Source organism: Ostreococcus lucimarinus, chromosome 3 (genome assembly GCF_000092065.1).
Source record: "Ostreococcus lucimarinus CCE9901 chromosome 3, complete sequence".
Taxonomy (NCBI): domain Eukaryota; kingdom Viridiplantae; phylum Chlorophyta; class Mamiellophyceae; order Mamiellales; family Bathycoccaceae; genus Ostreococcus; species Ostreococcus sp. 'lucimarinus'.
Window position 1 is genome coordinate 201,762 of NC_009357.1, and position 15,503 is coordinate 217,264.

A 15,503-nucleotide genomic window follows, 5' to 3' on the forward strand; every position below is an offset into this window, starting at 1 on the left:
GAGCGCGCGCCGGCGCGCGCGAGCGACGGCGCGACGGCGACGACGGGCGCGAACTGGGCGGCGCTGAAAAAGCGCATCAACGCCGGCGCGTCGAGCGCGGCCAAGGCGGCGGCCGCGGCGCGACGCGCGCTGGAGGACGTCGACGATGCGACGCGAACGCGCGACGGCGGGCGCGACGCGAGCGCGACGCCGAGGGCGACGGGACGGAACACGGCGGTGACGGCGGTGCTGGCGCTGGACTGCGAGATGGTCGGCGTCGGCGCGGACGGGAAGCGGTCGATCCTCGCGCGAGCGTCCATCGTGAACGAGGATGGGAACGTGATCATGGACGCGCACGTGCTGCCGACGGAGCGGGTGACGGATTACAGGACGGCGGTGTCGGGGGTGCGAGCGAAGGATTTGACGGCGGCGAACGGCGCGGTGGCGTTTAAAAAGGTGCAGGCGCAGATGAGCGAACTGCTGAGGGGACGGATATTGGTGGGGCACTCCTTGAAGAATGATATGCGGGTGCTGATGCTGGATCATCCGAAGCGAGACACGCGGGACACGAGTTTGTATCATCCGCTGACGAGGCCGTTGCGGCCGGAGGAGCGGTGCGTTCCGGGCGCGCCTCGCGGTCGCGGATGTCGCGCCCTGCGCGATCTCGCGCGGCAGCATTTAGGGTTAGAGATTCAAAAGGGCGAGCACTCCTCCGTGGACGACGCGCGGGCGACGTTGGCGCTGTATAAAAAGTTTGCCAAGCGGTGGGAGAGCGCGCTGCGCCGCGCCGACGGTAGAGACAAATTCAAAAAGCGTCGCGTCGACTAGCGTCGATTCGTTCGATTCGCGTTTAATCGTCGTTTAATCGCACGTTTGTATCACCGAATCGCCCGCGCTTCGCCGCCGCGTCGATGAGGCGAGTCGTCCCGCCGCGCCTCGCCTCGGCCCGCGACTCAAAGTCGTTGCCAGCCTCGGATCGTCACATCGAACCGCACCCCGCCCGCGCGCGCGCATCTCGCGCGCGCGACGCGACGCGAAACGATGGCGACCGCCGTGCTGTCGTCCATGGACGTCGACGCGCGACCGCAAACGGGTCTGCGCGCGTATTACGACGCGAAAATCGAAGAGTTGGAGGTTCGCCTGCGCGACAAGACGCAGAATCTTCGACGCTTAGAGGCGCAGAGAAATGAATTGAACGGACGAGGTGCGCGGAGCGCGCGTGAGAAGGGCGTCGTCGTCGTCGATCGCGCGAGCGCGGTGCGCGAACGGACGCGAAAGCGTGATGAGAGGAACGATCGAGGCGAGATCGCGAACGACGCGCGAACGACGAGCGAAGACTGACTTTGAATTTCGTTCGGTTTACCGCGCGCGCGCAGTTCGATCGCTTCGCGAGGAATTGCACATGTTGCAGGAACCCGGATCGTACGTCGGGGAGGTGGTGAAGGTGATGGGGAAGAAGAAAGTGTTGGTCAAGGTGAGCGGACGACTCGCCCGCGCGGCGCGCCGAGCGCGCGGAGACGGCGAGAGAGGAAAGAATACTGACAGTTTGTGTTTCGCGCGCAGGTGCACCCGGAGGGAAAATACGTGTGTGATATGGACAAGAGCATCGATGTGACGAAACTGACGGCGGGGACTCGGGTGGCGTTGAGGAACGATTCGTACACGCTGCACGTGATCCTTCCGTCGAACATCGACCCGCTCGTGTCGCTCATGAAGGTTGAAAAGGTTCCCGATTCCACGTTCGATATGATTGGTGGATTGGATCAGCAAGTGAAGGAGATCAAGGAAGTCGTGGAGTTACCGATCAAGCACCCAGAGCTTTTCGACGCGCTCGGGATCGCGCAACCGAAGGGGGTCATCCTTTACGGTCCCCCGGGTACCGGGAAGACGCTCTTGGCTCGTGCCGTTGCGCACCACACCGATTGCTGCTTCATTCGCGTGTCTGGTTCGGAATTAGTTCAAAAGTACATAGGAGAAGGGGCGCGGATGGTTCGTGAACTGTTCGTCATGGCTCGCGAGCACGCGCCGAGCATCTTGTTCATGGATGAAGTAGATTCTATCGGTAGCGCTCGCGACGGAGGCGGCGGAGGTGGAGGCGACAGCGAAGTGCAGCGTACGATGCTTGAACTGCTCAACCAGCTCGACGGTTTCGAGGCGACGAACAAGATTAAGGTGATCATGGCCACGAACCGCCTCGATATCCTCGATCAGGCGCTTCTTCGTCCGGGCCGCATCGATCGTAAAATCGAGTTCCCCAATCCATCTGAAGACAGCCGCGTCGATATTCTCAAGATTCATAGCCGCAAGATGAACCTCGTTCGCGGGATCGATCTTAAGAAGATCGCGAGCAAGATGGGTGGGGCTTCCGGGGCAGAATCCAAGGCGGTGTGCACCGAGGCCGGAATGTTCGCGCTTCGCGAACGTCGCGTCCACGTCACGCAAGAAGACTTTGAAATGGCCGTATCCAAGGTGATGCAAAAGGATAGCGAAAAGAACATTTCCGTGAAAAAGCTCTTTTCGTAAAGATTTACGTACTTAGCGATTGTAAGACGAGAGAAACGTCGAGTGTTAAAAATTTATAACAACTTTTTTAAGCGATGGACGTCTGATAGGCTTCCCAACCAGCCGCGCGGTACTCCTTCGCGGCGGCGGCAGGGTCGGATGCCTTGTAAATGCCGCGACCGACGATGATAACATCGCTTCCGTTTTCCACGATAACATTATGCGGGGTGTTGTACTGCTGGCCCATGGCGTCGCCGCCCACCTGAAGTTGCACTCCCGGAGTCATGTTGATGAGACCCTTGCTCCACTCCGCCTTCCACGCCTTCGGGTTGGTGGAGATGAAACCCATGACAAAGTCGGGGTGTTGGGCAGCCATACCGATCGCGGCTTCGGTGTACTCACCCTTGGCCATCGTGCCCTTGGAGCTCATCTCCGCGAGAAGGAGCAAACCGCGACCCTTGGAAAGACCGACGGACTTCAAGCCGTCGATGATGCCGCTCCCCGGGACGATGTGCGCGTTCGTGATGTGACTCCAGTCCGCAATCTTATGCACACCGCTGCTGTACTGCCCGACCACGGTGTTACCGATGTCGGCAAACTTGCGATCTTCGAAAATCATAAAGTTGTGCTTTTCCGCAATGGCCATCAGTTGGGCGCCGAAGGACTCGGTGAAGTCAGGGTAGAGGTCGCAGTGCGTCTTGAGCATGCAGATTTCCGGACCGAGAATTTCAGCCATCTCCAAAAGTTCCTTCGCCGTGTCCACGTCGGCGGCGACGCACAAGTTGGTCTTCTTCGTCTCCATCAACTTGAACAACTGCTTGGCGCACGCGTTATCGGTGAGCTCAGAGCGAGCCGTGTAAGACATTCGCGTCGGTTTCTTGACTTCGGCGCCGGCGACGGGCATGGTTTGATTCGCCGCGATGAAATCCTTTACGTTCTGCACGAGTTCGGAGCTGCGAAAGAAATTAAAACAAAACAGTCAGTCATCCGTCGCGACGAGAAATCACCCGCCGGCGCGGCGGCACTCGCGTGTCGGTGCATATCCACCTCGACGACTCATAGAAGAGAACCGTCGAGGGAAAGGGTTACGGAGCTACCGGAATTCAATATTGCGTGCATGAAAATTCGAAAACGCGTGTGATTTCGCGCAGACGAGAAGACTGAAGCACGCCCGCGCTAGCGAACGTTTCGACGCGCTCGCGCACCTCATTTTACCGGCCGCTTCCAACGTCTTCAAGACGCGAGATAACGGCAAGACGGAGTGCAAGCGAAGCCCGTGCGAGGCTAAGCGCGCCTCCCCTCCCTGTTCACGATCGATCAACACCACAACGTCCTTCACCTTCAGCCCCACGCTCTCGAGCGGTTCCACCGTCTCCATCACCGACGCCCCGCTCGTGACCAAATCCTCCACGCACAGGCACGTTTGTCCCGCCTCAAACGCCCCCTCGATCTGTTTCTTCGTCCCATACGCCTTCACTTCTTTCCGTCGCATCAACATCGGGCAATCATGCGCCAACGACATGCACGTCGCGATCGGCAGCGCCGTATACGGCACCCCGCACATGTTATCAAACGTCGCCCCGTTCGCCTTCAGCGTCTCCCACATGCACTCCGCCACCGCCGTCAGCACGTCCGGGTAGCTCACGATCACGCGAAGATCGACGTATATCGGCGACATGATCCCAGATTTCAGTTTAAACTCCCCAAACTTCACCGCTTCGATCTCGTGCAGCCGCATGACGAGCGCTGCGCATCGGTTTGAAATCGCCGTCGCCCGTCAGTCATCCCATCGTCGTCCGTCGTCCGCGTCGCTTCGTCCGCGCGTTCGGTCCACTCGCGCATCGCGCGCGACGTCGCGCGCACCGTCGATCTTGGCGTCCATGGCGACCTCGTCGCGTCGTCGCGCGGCGCGATGTGGCGCGGCGTCGCGCCGTCGCCGTGTGCGCCTCCATTGATGGCGTTAAAACCACGCTTCGTACGCGCGCGTCCTCGCACGATGGATCGTTTTAAAGCCATCACGCGGCGTCGCGCGCGCGCCACAACCCTCGCGGCGCGCGACGTCGCACGCGTCGGCACCACACGACGCACGCCCGCGCGCGCCGCGACGCGAATCATGTTCGCCACGCACACGTCCCAAATTTCTGCGCTTCGCGCCGCGCCCGCGAAGACGCGCGCGACGGTGCGTCGCGAAGAACGCGCGACGACGCGAGGCGACGACGAAACCCTGAATGACGTCGCGACGCGAACGCGCTCGGAGGGGCGCGCGACGCGCGCGATGGGGCGCGAACGCGCGATGAATGACTGACGCAATTTTTATTCGATGTGGTTTTCGATCGACGCAGACGAAGGCTCGCGCGGCGACGGCGCAAGCGGTGCGTGAGACGATGCGACGTGACCCTGATTTCGCGATGGGGGCGACGACGCGCGCGAGGCCTCGCGCGTGTGAACGGCGGCGCGCGCGCGTCGCGCGCCGGTGGTGCGCGCGTGGATTTATTCTAAACCGTTCGGTTCGCGGTCTGCGCGCGAACGCGCGATGGCGCGGGCGAGGAGGCGCAGGCGATGATGGGTGGGACAAAGGATGGTGACTGACTGAGCGTTCGCGTACGACAGGCCGCGGTGCAAGCGTCCAAGATTCGCATTCGCCTTCGATCTTTCGAGACGAACCACATGCAGAGCGCGTGTGATAAGATTCTTGAGGCGGCGAAGGCGACGGAGGCGCGCGTCTCCGGACCGGTGCCGCTCCCGACGAAGCGCCGCATCTTTTGCGTGTTGCGCTCGCCGCACGTGAACAAGGACAGCCGGGAACACTTTGAGACGCGCACGCACCACCGATTGATTGATGTTCATCAGCCGACGGCGCAAACTATTGATGCGCTCATGGCGCTTGAGCTTCCGTCCGGGGTTGACGTGGAAATCAAGCTCTAGACGCGAGACGATTATTTCATTTTCAGGATAGGGCGAGGTGTCGCGACGCGAGGGAAGTCGTCGCGGCGGAGTGTTTAGAGGGAGTGCGGCGGCGCCGTGCTTTGTAATCCAGACTAGTCTGCATTAACAAACAATCATAAATAAATCCCGCGCTCTCGCGACGCGGGATTCATCGCTAAATTAGCTAGAGCGCGACGGATTCGCGATCAAAAGTCGTCGTCGTCGAATTCGCCGCTCGTCACCATGTCGTGGTCGCCGTCCATTTGCGCGTCGTGATGATCGCGCTCGGCGCCCTCGTAGGGCGTTTTCGCCTCCTCCACGATGGCGAGGATCTCTTCTATGGACATCGTGCTCGTCGGGCTGGCGTTCGTGGGATTCGCCGCGATAGCGTCGTCGACGAGTTCGATCGGCAAATCGATGAGAAACCAAGGATGGGCTTTGATTCCAGCGATGTCGATGCGCTTCGCGGCGTCCACGACAAAAATACGCTGAATCAAGTCCAAACACCCCGCGCTGAGCTCGACTCCGGGAGGAATGGCGTAATCGCAGCTCCGAATCTTTAAAATCGTGCTTCGGAAATCTCGCGGTTTGCGTCGATCCTCAAACGGGTACTTACCGCACAGCATCACGAACAGCGTCACCCCGCACGACCAAACGTCCGCAGTCTTACCATCGTACGGTTTCCGTTCCAACACTTCCGGGGCGATGTACGCCGGCGTCCCCACCGTGCTCTTCGGATCGCTATCGATGAACGCGTTCTTCGAGTATCCGAAATCGCAAATTTTCAACCGCGGCACCGCGTCGCCGTCCAGCAGCGTGTTCTCCAATTTCAAGTCCCTGTGCGCCACGCCCTTGGCGTGACAGTGCGCCACCCCCGAAATCAACTGCTGAAAGAAGTACCTCGCCTCCGCCTCGCAAAATTTCCCCTTTTTCAAAATCCTATCGAACAGCTCCCCCCCGCTCGCGTACTCCATCGCGATGGCCAGATGCGTCTTCGTCAGCACCACCTCGATGAATCGCACCACGTTCCCGTGCGTCAGCAGCCTGTGGTTCACCAGCTCCCGCTTCACGTTCTCGTCGATCCTCGCCCCTCGCTCGATGTACTTTATCGCCACCAGCTCGTTCGTCCGCTTGCTTCGCATCAGTTTCGCCGTGCCAAAGTTTCCGCATCCGAGCACGCGCGCGCGCGACGACGGTCCATCGGGCGGCGCGTACAGATCGCTCAGCTCTCGCGCGAGCGCGCGGTGCGCCATCGCGCGATCCGCGCGCGCCGTCCTCTGTCGCCGCGCCGCCGCGCGCGCCACCGCGCGCCGCGCGCGCGCGCCCGTAACAAAACACACGGACCGCGAACCGCCGCGCCGTACACCCGCGCCCTCGCATCGTATGCGCAAACAGTCACGCGTCGACGCGTGTGCTCGACATAAATCGTTCCCCCGTCCGCATACGCATACGGACGCGCGCGAGCGGTATCATCGGCGTCGAAGGTTCGCGCCGTCGCGCGAAGGTTCGCGCGGCGTCGGCGCCGAACGCGCGACGCGCGCGGGTCAACGCGCCGCACACGTCGACGACACCGCGCGTCGACGCGACCGCGAGGAAGCGTCGAAGCGCGAGGAAACGCGACTCGCGAGACGCGCGCGACCGGCGAGAGACGCGCGCGACGACGCACGGCGCGAGAATCGCGGGATCTGCGGCGCGATTGGCGATCGAATCGGATCGAATCTCGAGCGACGACGCACGGCGCGACGATGGCGGGATGCGCGAAGATGACGGTGGCGGTGCTGAAGGAGGAACTGAAGAAGCGCGGATTGGACGCGACGGGGCTGAAGGCGGCGCTCGTGGCGCGATTGGAGGAAGCGATGGCGGGCGAGGACGACGGGGCGGCGGCTGAGGCGGCGGCGCCGGAGGAGGAAGAGGCGAAGGAAGAGCCGAAGGAAGAGGCTGGGGAGGAAGAGGACGTGCGAGCGAAGGCGGAGGAAATGGCGGAGAAGGCCATGGCGGAGCACGCGGCGAGCGAGAAGAAACGCGAGCGATCTCCCGAACAAGACGACGCGCCTCCGGAGGCGAAGAGCGCGAAGTCGGACGGCGAACACGCCGCGGCGCCGAGCTCGGCGCAGGGTGGCCTGACCAAGGATGGGCAAAATCTCGCCACGTATGAGATGCCGGACGGTCAAGTGCGCAAGGACGTGCCGACGCAAGGCAACGAAGGGCGCATCATCGGTCGCGGCGGCTCAAAGATTCGTGAATTACAAGACATGTTCCGAACGCGCATCACCATGAACCGACCGGCGGGTTTGGCTGAAGTTGTCGGTATGTTGGATCACGTGAACGATTGCTGCGACGAAATCACTCGTATTGTCGAGGACGGTAACGTCCGCGAAGCTGCCGAGCGCGCGGGTCAGCCCGTCCCGGGCGGCGCCTATAGCTCGTACGGTGGCGGCGGCTTCGGCGGCGGCGGCGGCGGCTTCGGCGGCGGCGGCTTCGGCGGTGGCGGCGGCGGCGGCGGCGGCGGTCCTTTCAGCGGCCATATGGAACGCGTCCCGTGCGAAGGTCAAGAGGGGCGCATCATCGGCCGCGGCGGGGAAAATATTCGTCGCGTCGAGTCCCAAACCGGCACTCGCATCAAGATGAACCGCGTCGACAACGTCGCCGAAGTGTACGGTACCCCGGCGCAGTGCACCGAAGCCGTGCGCATGATCCAAGAGTACATTCACACCGCGCCGAACCGCGGTGGTGGTGGCTTTGGCGGCGGCGGGTTTGGTCAACAAGGCGGCTACGGCGGCGGGTACCAGCAGCAAAGCTTCGGCCAGCAAGCCGGCTACGGCGGCGGATACCAGCAGCAAGCCGGCTACGGCCAACCGGCGTACGGCGCCCCGGCGGGCGGTGCGCCGCTCCCGCACGGCTGGGAGGAAGTCAACCCGGGTAACGGTGGGCCAGTGTATTATTGGGACACGGTTTCGAACACAACGACCTACACTCGCCCGACGTGAAGCGTTTACCAGCCCAGCCAGCCAACCGGTAGTTGCGACTTAGACACGGCGGTTTCTACACAAAGGAATCATCTTACGTTCTTCGTGCCTACACAAAACAATCTTACAGTCGTACCGAATCATCGTTGAAGCGATGTGAAGCGATCGCATTAATAAAACTCAATCACTCTCGAGCACGTTCTCAAACTCTCGCGGCATCACGGTGCCGTTTCGACCCTTAAATTTCCCTAAAACTCCTCGCTTGCCGCCCGCCACGCTCTCCAACATTTCGCCGCTTCCAGTCGCGTCGACCCAAAACGCGCCCTCCACGAGTTTGTGCGGACTCCACTCGAAACCCGCGCGCTCGCCCACGGATTTCGTCGCCGTGACAAACTCTTCACGAGTCGGTCTCGGCTCACCCGTTCCTCGCTTCGTCGCGCTGAGAACGACGTTCACCGGCGACTCCATGACGGGAAAGCTACACACCGGTCCGATCCACCGCTCGAGTCGCCGAGCAAAGTCCCGCACCGCCTCTCGGGCCGGTGACCCTCGCACACCGTTAAACATATTCAACACTAAGCTACCATCCGATTTGAGCGCCTCGCCGCACGTCTGAAGAAACGCGTCTTCGCTGAGATGACTCGGAATCTCGCCCGCGCCGTCGAACGCGTCGACGAAGACGATATCCAAACCATCGCGCCGACGCAAAACGCTCGCGCAATCCCCCAACACCACTCGCATCATCGACGTTCCTTCACGGCTTCCACTCTCGCTCTCGCGCGCGTCCACGAACCCTACTTTCAAGTGCTCCCTCGCCACGTCCGCGACCAAAGGATCGATCTCGCACACCTCGACGTCGCACGCCGCGAATTTCTTCTTCGCGAACGCCGGCGCCGCCCCCGATCCCAAGCCGACGTAAAACAGCCTTCCATTCGCGGTCACTAAATCCAGTCCCTTGCGCGCGCACAGCCCGATCGACGCCGCCGTCATCACGCGCAGGTATTCGTACGGCAGCGCGTCGGCGTCGGCGCCCGCGTCGCCGACGTACGTCAGCCCTTGTTCCACCTCGTTGAACCGCAGCGAGCGCCAGGGTCCGAACGCCGCGACGCGCACGTTCCCGTTCATCGCGCTCGCGCGCTCGAACACCGTGCGCTCGTCGCGCGGGTCCCATTCCAAGTACGCGCGCTCCGACCTCGCAAAGTCCCCGCTCCATCGATTCAGCGCGCGTTCGGCGCGATCGAGGTCGATCCATCGCGCGCGCGCGCGCGCGGACGCGCGACGACGTCCGCACGATGGATCTCGCGCGTCGACGACGCGAACGAACGCGCGGTGCGCGCGCGGAAGCGCCGAGAGCGCGCGCATGGATGTGTCGAATTAACGGCATTAATGCGCGCGGCGTTCGCGCGACGCGCGGCGCTCCGCGTCGTCGCCGCGCGCGGTCGAGGGCGCGCGAATGAGGTCGGCGCGAAAATCACGGCGATCCCTCCTGACGAGCGCGAAAATCACGGCGGCGCGCGCGATCGACAGGCGTGGACGTGAGCATGAACACGCACCTGAAGCAGGTGAAGCTCACGCTCAAGGGTAAAAACCCGACGGCGGTCGAACACCTGAGCGTTCGAGGGAACACGATTCGGTATTACATCCTTCCGGACTCTTTGAATCTGGACACTTTGTTAGTAGACGACACGCCCAAGCAAGGGAAACCGCGCGCGAAGGCGGCGGCGAGCGCCGGTCGAGGGCGCGGTCGCGGTCGAGGGCGCGGGCGCGCGCGGCCGACGTAGTCGGTCCGCCGTCGGCGTCCGAGCGCGTAGTATATAAAAAATGTCAGCAAATAAAGCGACGACACGCGCAACTGCTCCTTTGCGCGCGTCACTTGTTAGACCCGTCCCTTACCGACGGGGTTGTTTGTAGGACGCACATTTGCTTTCAAGAATCGCACGCGAATTGGCTTCAATCTCCTTCGGCCTAGGACTTCGAGGCCTCGGACCCCATCAGGTAGAGATACGCTTAGCAGTGGAACGCTGAACGCATCAGGCGGTGAGACAGTTAATTCATTCTGAATTACTAAATTTCCGCGCTACAGTACGGACTCAAGAGACCGGTTGGGGGGCAGCAGATCAGCCATTTCGCTCTTCAAACGCTCGAGAGCGTCCGCGTACGAAATGTGCGCGTTCTCTGTCTTTTTGCTCAACAACCTCCGCCAGCGAGCAAACAATGCCTCCAACGTTCGGGCACTACGAACGTAAGGAAGCACGACTTCCCACACGTACCGCATATTTTCCGTGCCCAGCCAGGTTGTTCTGTCCACCTGGAACGCACCCGCGCCGCCGCCTTTTTCGGCGAGCGCGGCCAAGGCGAACGCGATGACGGCGTCTTCGAGGTCCGACCACATAAGATCGCCGGACCGCGTCTCGCCGTGCTCGTCGATGAGTCGCTTCGCGTTCTCGAGGAGCGCCTTGGCCTGAGCGTCGAGCGTCGCTTTTTTGTCCCTCTCTTTGGGCTCGATGTCCTCGTACTTCGCCGTTTCGCTCTTCAAACGCTCGAGAGCGTCCGCGTACGAAATGGAATTGTTCTCTGTCTTTTTGCTCAACACCTTCCGCCAGCGAGCACACAATGCCACCGGCATTCGGCCACTACGAACGTAAGGAAGCACGACTTCCCACACGTACCGCATATTTTCCGTGCCCAGCCAGGTTGTTCTGTCCACCTGGAACGCACCCGCGCCGCCGCCTTTTTCGGCGAGCGCGGCCAAGGCGAACACGATGACGGCGTCTTCGAGGTCCGACCACATAAGCTTGCCGGACCGCGTCTCGCCGTGCTCGTCGATGAGTCGCTTCGCGTTCTCGAGGAGCGCCTTGGCCTGAGCGTCGAGCGTCGCTTTTTTGTCCCTCTCTTTGGGCTCGATGTCCTCGTACTTCGCCGTTTCGCTCTTCAAACGCTCGAGAGCGTCCGCGTACGAAATGGAATTGTTCTCTGTCTTTTTGCTCAACACCTTCCGCCAGCGAGCACACAATGCCTCCGACGTTCGGGCACTACGAACGTAAGGAAGCACGACTTCCCACACGTACCGCATATTTTCCGTGCGCAGCGCGGTTGTTCTGTCCACCTGGAACGCACCCGCGCCGCCGCCTTTTTCGGCGAGCGCGGCCAAGGCGAACGCGATGGCGGCGTCTTCGAGGTCCGACCACATAAGATCGCCGGACCGCGTCTCGCCGTGCTCGTCGATGAGTCGCTTCGCGTTCTCGAGGAGCGCCTTGGCCTGAGCGTTTAGCGTCGCCTCCGTACTCGCCCCCACTTCAGGGCGGAGCACGTATTTTTCAGCAATGCTCGCGTACTTGGCGTCGTATGTGTCTCCGTTCGCCGCGGCGAGAAGAACGCCAAAAATCAGGCGACGCATGTTCAATTGTTTGCCCGCGCGTGCGTCGACATCGCTGTACGCAGCCGCGAAGTTCTCTTTCGAGAATTTTGCGACATCGACTTTTTTGTCCGTCGATTCCATGCGACTTCGCCAGAACGTTATGAACCATGTGATTGGGGCGGACAAGCCCCCTCGAAGCAACTCTCGTAATTGTCGTGCATTGATTGCGTCACTCTCGCGGGCGGATGCGGTTTCCACGCGCGCTACCGAACGCGCTTCCTCGGGTGAAAGCGTACCCTCGGCGCTGTGAATCAAAACGAGTAGTGAACGCAGCGCCTGCGGATACCGAATCCAATGAGCGACGAGTCGTCCGCTCAAGGCGTCACCGTACTGTGATGTCTTCGTGTGCATCTTCGTGATCCTATATAGCTCCATGTAGACCGCCTTACTTGGCAGAATTATTTCTGCGTCGCGAAACCAAATTTCCAGCGCCGCTTCGAGACGGTCGGGTTGGCTTCGGCAAGCTTCTCCCAGGAACGCCGTAAGGAATTCCTTGTTACCCAGCGAATCGATGAGAGCGCGCGCATGACCGCCGTTTGCGTCAAAACGGAGCAAGTCTCGAAATAACGAGAGGATTGCGCCGTCTTCAATGTCGCACGCCTTCTCGTCGCCGCCGAAGAAGCGCGCCGTGAGCGACCGCGAGGACGGCTGCGCGCCCGATCCATTTCCGTTCGAGACCGCCTCGGCGCCCGCCAAAAGATCGACAAAGGCACTCCAAAAGTTTTGCGTGAAGAAAACGAGCAGCCGATTTACTAGGTCAGGCGAGACTGTCGAGTCGGCAAAGATCGTCTCGTGACGTGCGAGCACTATGCTGCTCATGGTGCGTACCGCAGTCGCGGCGCGGTCGGTGTCTTCTCCGTAACAGCGCAGCACCCACGGGTTTGTGGCGAAGCCGGCAGTGTCTGCCATGGAGACGACCGGCACCTTGCGGTGACCGGCGATGCGAATGCCCGGCGTCGCTCGGTTCAAGGCCCACGTCGAACCCAGCTCGATCCACGTTTTCAGAAAATAGGTCCAGACTATTTCAACAAACATTCCATCGAACGCGCCCAGAGCAGCGAGCGCGTGCATTCGTACGTATTTCGGCTTGTTCGACTTGTGCGTCGCGCGGTACTCGAGGACAAAGGCCACGAATGCGCTGAGCAGTCGTCCCATTCGACGTCTCGTCGGGTGAGTGATGGCGTGGAACCGGACGTTGGCGTCGACGATAGGTTCCCAGCACTTTGATGGATTGCCGCTCACCGTGAAGTCGACGTAACGGACGAGCGTGTTGTCTCTCGCTCGAATGTGCGCTTGCTGCGCGTTGTCGCCGTCACTAATGAGGTAGTTTCGATGCTCTCCCAAGCGTGTTGAAAACCAGCGCTCCGATTCGCCGACGTACGCGCCTTCATCGGACCGCACCAGCCACACGTACGCGTTGACCGGCTCAGCGTACAACCTCGCCTTCAGGTCGCCGCGCGAGTCGCGATGTTCTCGAGACTTCAACCAATTCGATAACGTTCGTAGGTGCTCCATGAGTTCTAGCGCCCCCGACTTGTCGTCACCCAGCGTCTCGCCGACGTCGTAAAATTGCTCCACAAAAAAAGCCGGGACGTGCGTCGTACTAAAGTACGTGTGGCGCCAGGTTGACGTGTCCGCTAGATGTCCCGCAACTGAGGCGTCTTGAGTATCTCTGCGCTGCGCGCCGATGATGTCGCCGCTGAGCGTTTGGATGGGTGTGTCGGCGCCGCTCACCCAGCCAGGCACGCGAGCGACTTCTCGTAGGAAGGATTTGATGCTTTCGTCGCTGGCATCCTTCGGGTCGAAGGCGTCCTTGAATCCAACGAGAGGGAAGCACTCGCAGCGGTCGAGAAAAGTTAACATGGCGTCCTTCGCCTTGGACATGTTGTCCCCATCGGCGAGCCACTGCTCGGCGTCGAGCACGAACTCCTCTAAAACGGGAGACAAGTTCGCCTCGAAGTGGACGTCAAGCACCCCGCGAATCTTTGCGTTTGCGTCGTACATAGCCTTCGCGCTCCCTGCGATCGCGGGACCTACGAATCGTCGCGCGCGCGATTCCAGCGAATCATCTGAAACCTCCACCGCCGGCGCCGGGGACGGCGTCGCCGGTTTATGGGTTTGGCGACAATGGTCTAGAATTTCGCGTCGCCAATCGGTCATCTTAATAGAGCCGAATTTGGCGCGCACGTGCGCGACCTCTGCCCCTTCCCCTTCCTTCTCCTCTTCCCCTTCTTCTTCCCCTTCCCCTTCGTCTTCGTGTTCGTCTTCGTCTTCGTGTGCATCTTCGTCTTTGTCTTCGACGAATCCGTCTGCGAGTGGGGCGAACAAGTTACCGCGCGACTTGGCGCGACGACGCGGGCGACACGCCCGCCCCGTGTGCAACTCTCGTACCGTGCCACCCGGCGACTGCTCGTGCTGCGCATCACTCTCGGCGTAGGTCGGCGAGGCGTGAAATTGTGCGGCTCGCTTGCCTGTCGCCGCCAGGATCGGAGGACTCTGCGGTTCGTCGTCACCGACCGCGTGCGCTGATGCCATCATTCGACACAAGGCGACGTCCATCGCCGTTCTCTCAATGATTTGGTCCGCATCGGCGCGGCCGCGCAACATCGCTCCGAGCGTGCCCTGAACGTCGTTCCGAGCTCGTTGAAGCGTCTCTTCGTCGGGTTCGTCGGGTTCGTCGGGTTCGGCGGGCGCGGTGCGCGGTTCGATCGATTCGTAGTGCATCTGCGCACGCTCGCCACCGCTGAGAACGAGCGTTACGTCGATCGTAGCCTCTTCCGGCTCGATGATGACGTCGGCGTCTCCGTCGGGCGTCGCAGACAAACTGTCCGATATTACGCGCACGCGCATCTTGTGCACGTCGGCCAACGCCATGAGCGAGAATTCGTCGCCCCACTTGCCCCCGAGCTGACCCAGGCTTGCGCACTCGGCCAGAAACTCCTCGCGTATCTCACCCTCACTGAGATCTTCACGTCCTGCACCGTTCGCTGTATCGAGAAAACCGATGCGCACCGGCACTATATCGTCGTCGTCGACGCGACGCTCCAACCAGGCCGCGGCTTGGTGGCGTAAAAGTTCCACCGACACTTCGCGTTCGGGATCGGTTCGTCCTATGGCGGCGACAATCGCGTGGAACTGGCAGTCGCCCCCGCCCTCGGTGGTGACTCTCTGGACGCGCTCACGGATGAGGCGCCGCTCCAACCGACCTAGTCGCGCTTCGCCGTAGAGGCGCGGGTGACGTTTTCCCCACTCCGCGAGAACGTCTGCCATGCCTCCCCGCCTCGTCTCCGCCTCGTCTGTCACGCTTCCCCGTTCCGTCGGATGCGAAAACTTTCAAGAATGTGTTTTGATATCACCCTTCTTTCCAGGGTAGAAACGCGCGTCAGTCGCGTCGTCGTCGTCGCCGCCTCGCGCGAACCTCGCGCGAACGTGTCCCTTCGCCTCCGAGGACGCAATCGCTCGTGCGCGCGCGCGTTCGTCGCCGCGCGCGTTCGCCGCGGACGCGGCGGAGAGAACGCACGACGTTTTTCGTGACACGCGCTCGACACGCGCGCACCGCTCGCGCGCTTCCGACGCGCGCGTGGGCGGTTTCGAGCGCGCGGCGCGATCGTCCCTCGTTTCTCCGTAACGCATCGACGCTCGAGATGCGCGAACGAGACGCACGACGACGTACCGCTACCGCTACCGCTGCCGCAACCGCTATCGCGTACGCG

The 15,503-nt window shown here is 61.6% G+C and overlaps 9 protein-coding genes across 9 annotated transcripts; 5 read left to right on the forward strand and 4 right to left on the reverse strand.

Annotated features, from left to right (window-relative positions):
* Positions 1 to 216: 216 nt before the first annotated feature.
* On the forward strand, positions 217 to 765 carry OSTLU_6857 (predicted protein; the record flags this gene model as incomplete). The annotated part of the gene is made up of 1 exon (XM_001416544.1): positions 217 to 765. A coding segment is annotated over one exon (549 nt), but the record flags the coding sequence as incomplete, so codon positions are not given.
* A 279-nt stretch (positions 766 to 1,044) lies between these two features.
* OSTLU_33894 (predicted protein) lies at positions 1,045 to 2,502 on the forward strand (the record flags this gene model as incomplete). Its single annotated transcript, XM_001416545.1, has 3 exons — positions 1,045 to 1,183; positions 1,356 to 1,453; positions 1,543 to 2,502. 3 exons carry the CDS (start codon positions 1,045 to 1,047, stop codon positions 2,500 to 2,502), a joined length of 1,197 nt encoding a protein of 398 aa, XP_001416582.1.
* Positions 2,503 to 2,569: 67 nt separating this feature from the next.
* On the reverse strand, positions 2,570 to 4,384 carry PYR5 (Uridine 5'- monophosphate synthase; the record flags this gene model as incomplete). The annotated part of the gene is made up of 3 exons (XM_001416836.1): positions 4,345 to 4,384; positions 3,687 to 4,227; positions 2,570 to 3,434 (listed from the first exon to the last, which is right to left on the reverse strand). Exons 1-3 carry the CDS (start codon positions 4,361 to 4,363, stop codon positions 2,570 to 2,572), a joined length of 1,425 nt encoding a protein of 474 aa, XP_001416873.1. The 5' UTR covers positions 4,364 to 4,384.
* A 210-nt stretch (positions 4,385 to 4,594) lies between these two features.
* Positions 4,595 to 5,406, forward strand: PRPS10 (Plastid ribosomal protein S10 small ribosomal subunit; the record flags this gene model as incomplete). The annotated part of the gene is made up of 3 exons (XM_001416546.1): positions 4,595 to 4,660; positions 4,824 to 4,853; positions 5,092 to 5,406. 3 exons carry the CDS (start codon positions 4,595 to 4,597, stop codon positions 5,404 to 5,406), a joined length of 411 nt encoding a protein of 136 aa, XP_001416583.1.
* A 206-nt stretch (positions 5,407 to 5,612) lies between these two features.
* OSTLU_86646 (predicted protein) lies at positions 5,613 to 6,659 on the reverse strand (the record flags this gene model as incomplete). Its single annotated transcript, XM_001416837.1, has 1 exon — positions 5,613 to 6,659. The coding sequence occupies one exon, from the start codon at positions 6,657 to 6,659 to the stop codon at positions 5,613 to 5,615; it is 1,047 nt and encodes a 348-aa protein (XP_001416874.1).
* A 302-nt stretch (positions 6,660 to 6,961) lies between these two features.
* On the forward strand, positions 6,962 to 8,553 carry OSTLU_24185 (predicted protein). The gene has a single exon (XM_001416547.1). It carries the CDS (start codon positions 7,152 to 7,154, stop codon positions 8,391 to 8,393), a length of 1,242 nt encoding a protein of 413 aa, XP_001416584.1. The 5' UTR covers positions 6,962 to 7,151; the 3' UTR covers positions 8,394 to 8,553.
* Positions 8,553 to 9,497, reverse strand: OSTLU_14496 (predicted protein; the record flags this gene model as incomplete). The annotated part of the gene is made up of 1 exon (XM_001416838.1): positions 8,553 to 9,497. The coding sequence occupies one exon, from the start codon at positions 9,495 to 9,497 to the stop codon at positions 8,553 to 8,555; it is 945 nt and encodes a 314-aa protein (XP_001416875.1).
* A 401-nt stretch (positions 9,498 to 9,898) lies between these two features.
* Positions 9,899 to 10,066, forward strand: OSTLU_10658 (predicted protein; the record flags this gene model as incomplete). Its single annotated transcript, XM_001416548.1, has 1 exon — positions 9,899 to 10,066. A coding segment is annotated over one exon (168 nt), but the record flags the coding sequence as incomplete, so codon positions are not given.
* A 383-nt stretch (positions 10,067 to 10,449) lies between these two features.
* OSTLU_24186 (predicted protein) lies at positions 10,450 to 15,060 on the reverse strand (the record flags this gene model as incomplete). Its single annotated transcript, XM_001416839.1, has 1 exon — positions 10,450 to 15,060. The coding sequence occupies one exon, from the start codon at positions 15,058 to 15,060 to the stop codon at positions 10,450 to 10,452; it is 4,611 nt and encodes a 1,536-aa protein (XP_001416876.1).
* Positions 15,061 to 15,503: the final 443 nt, after the last annotated feature.

Excerpts from the sequence above, each read along its gene's own strand:
- OSTLU_24185 (XM_001416547.1), top strand. The coding sequence starts at position 7,152 with ATGGCGGGATGCGCGAAGATGACGGTGGCGGTGCTGAAGGAGGAACTG.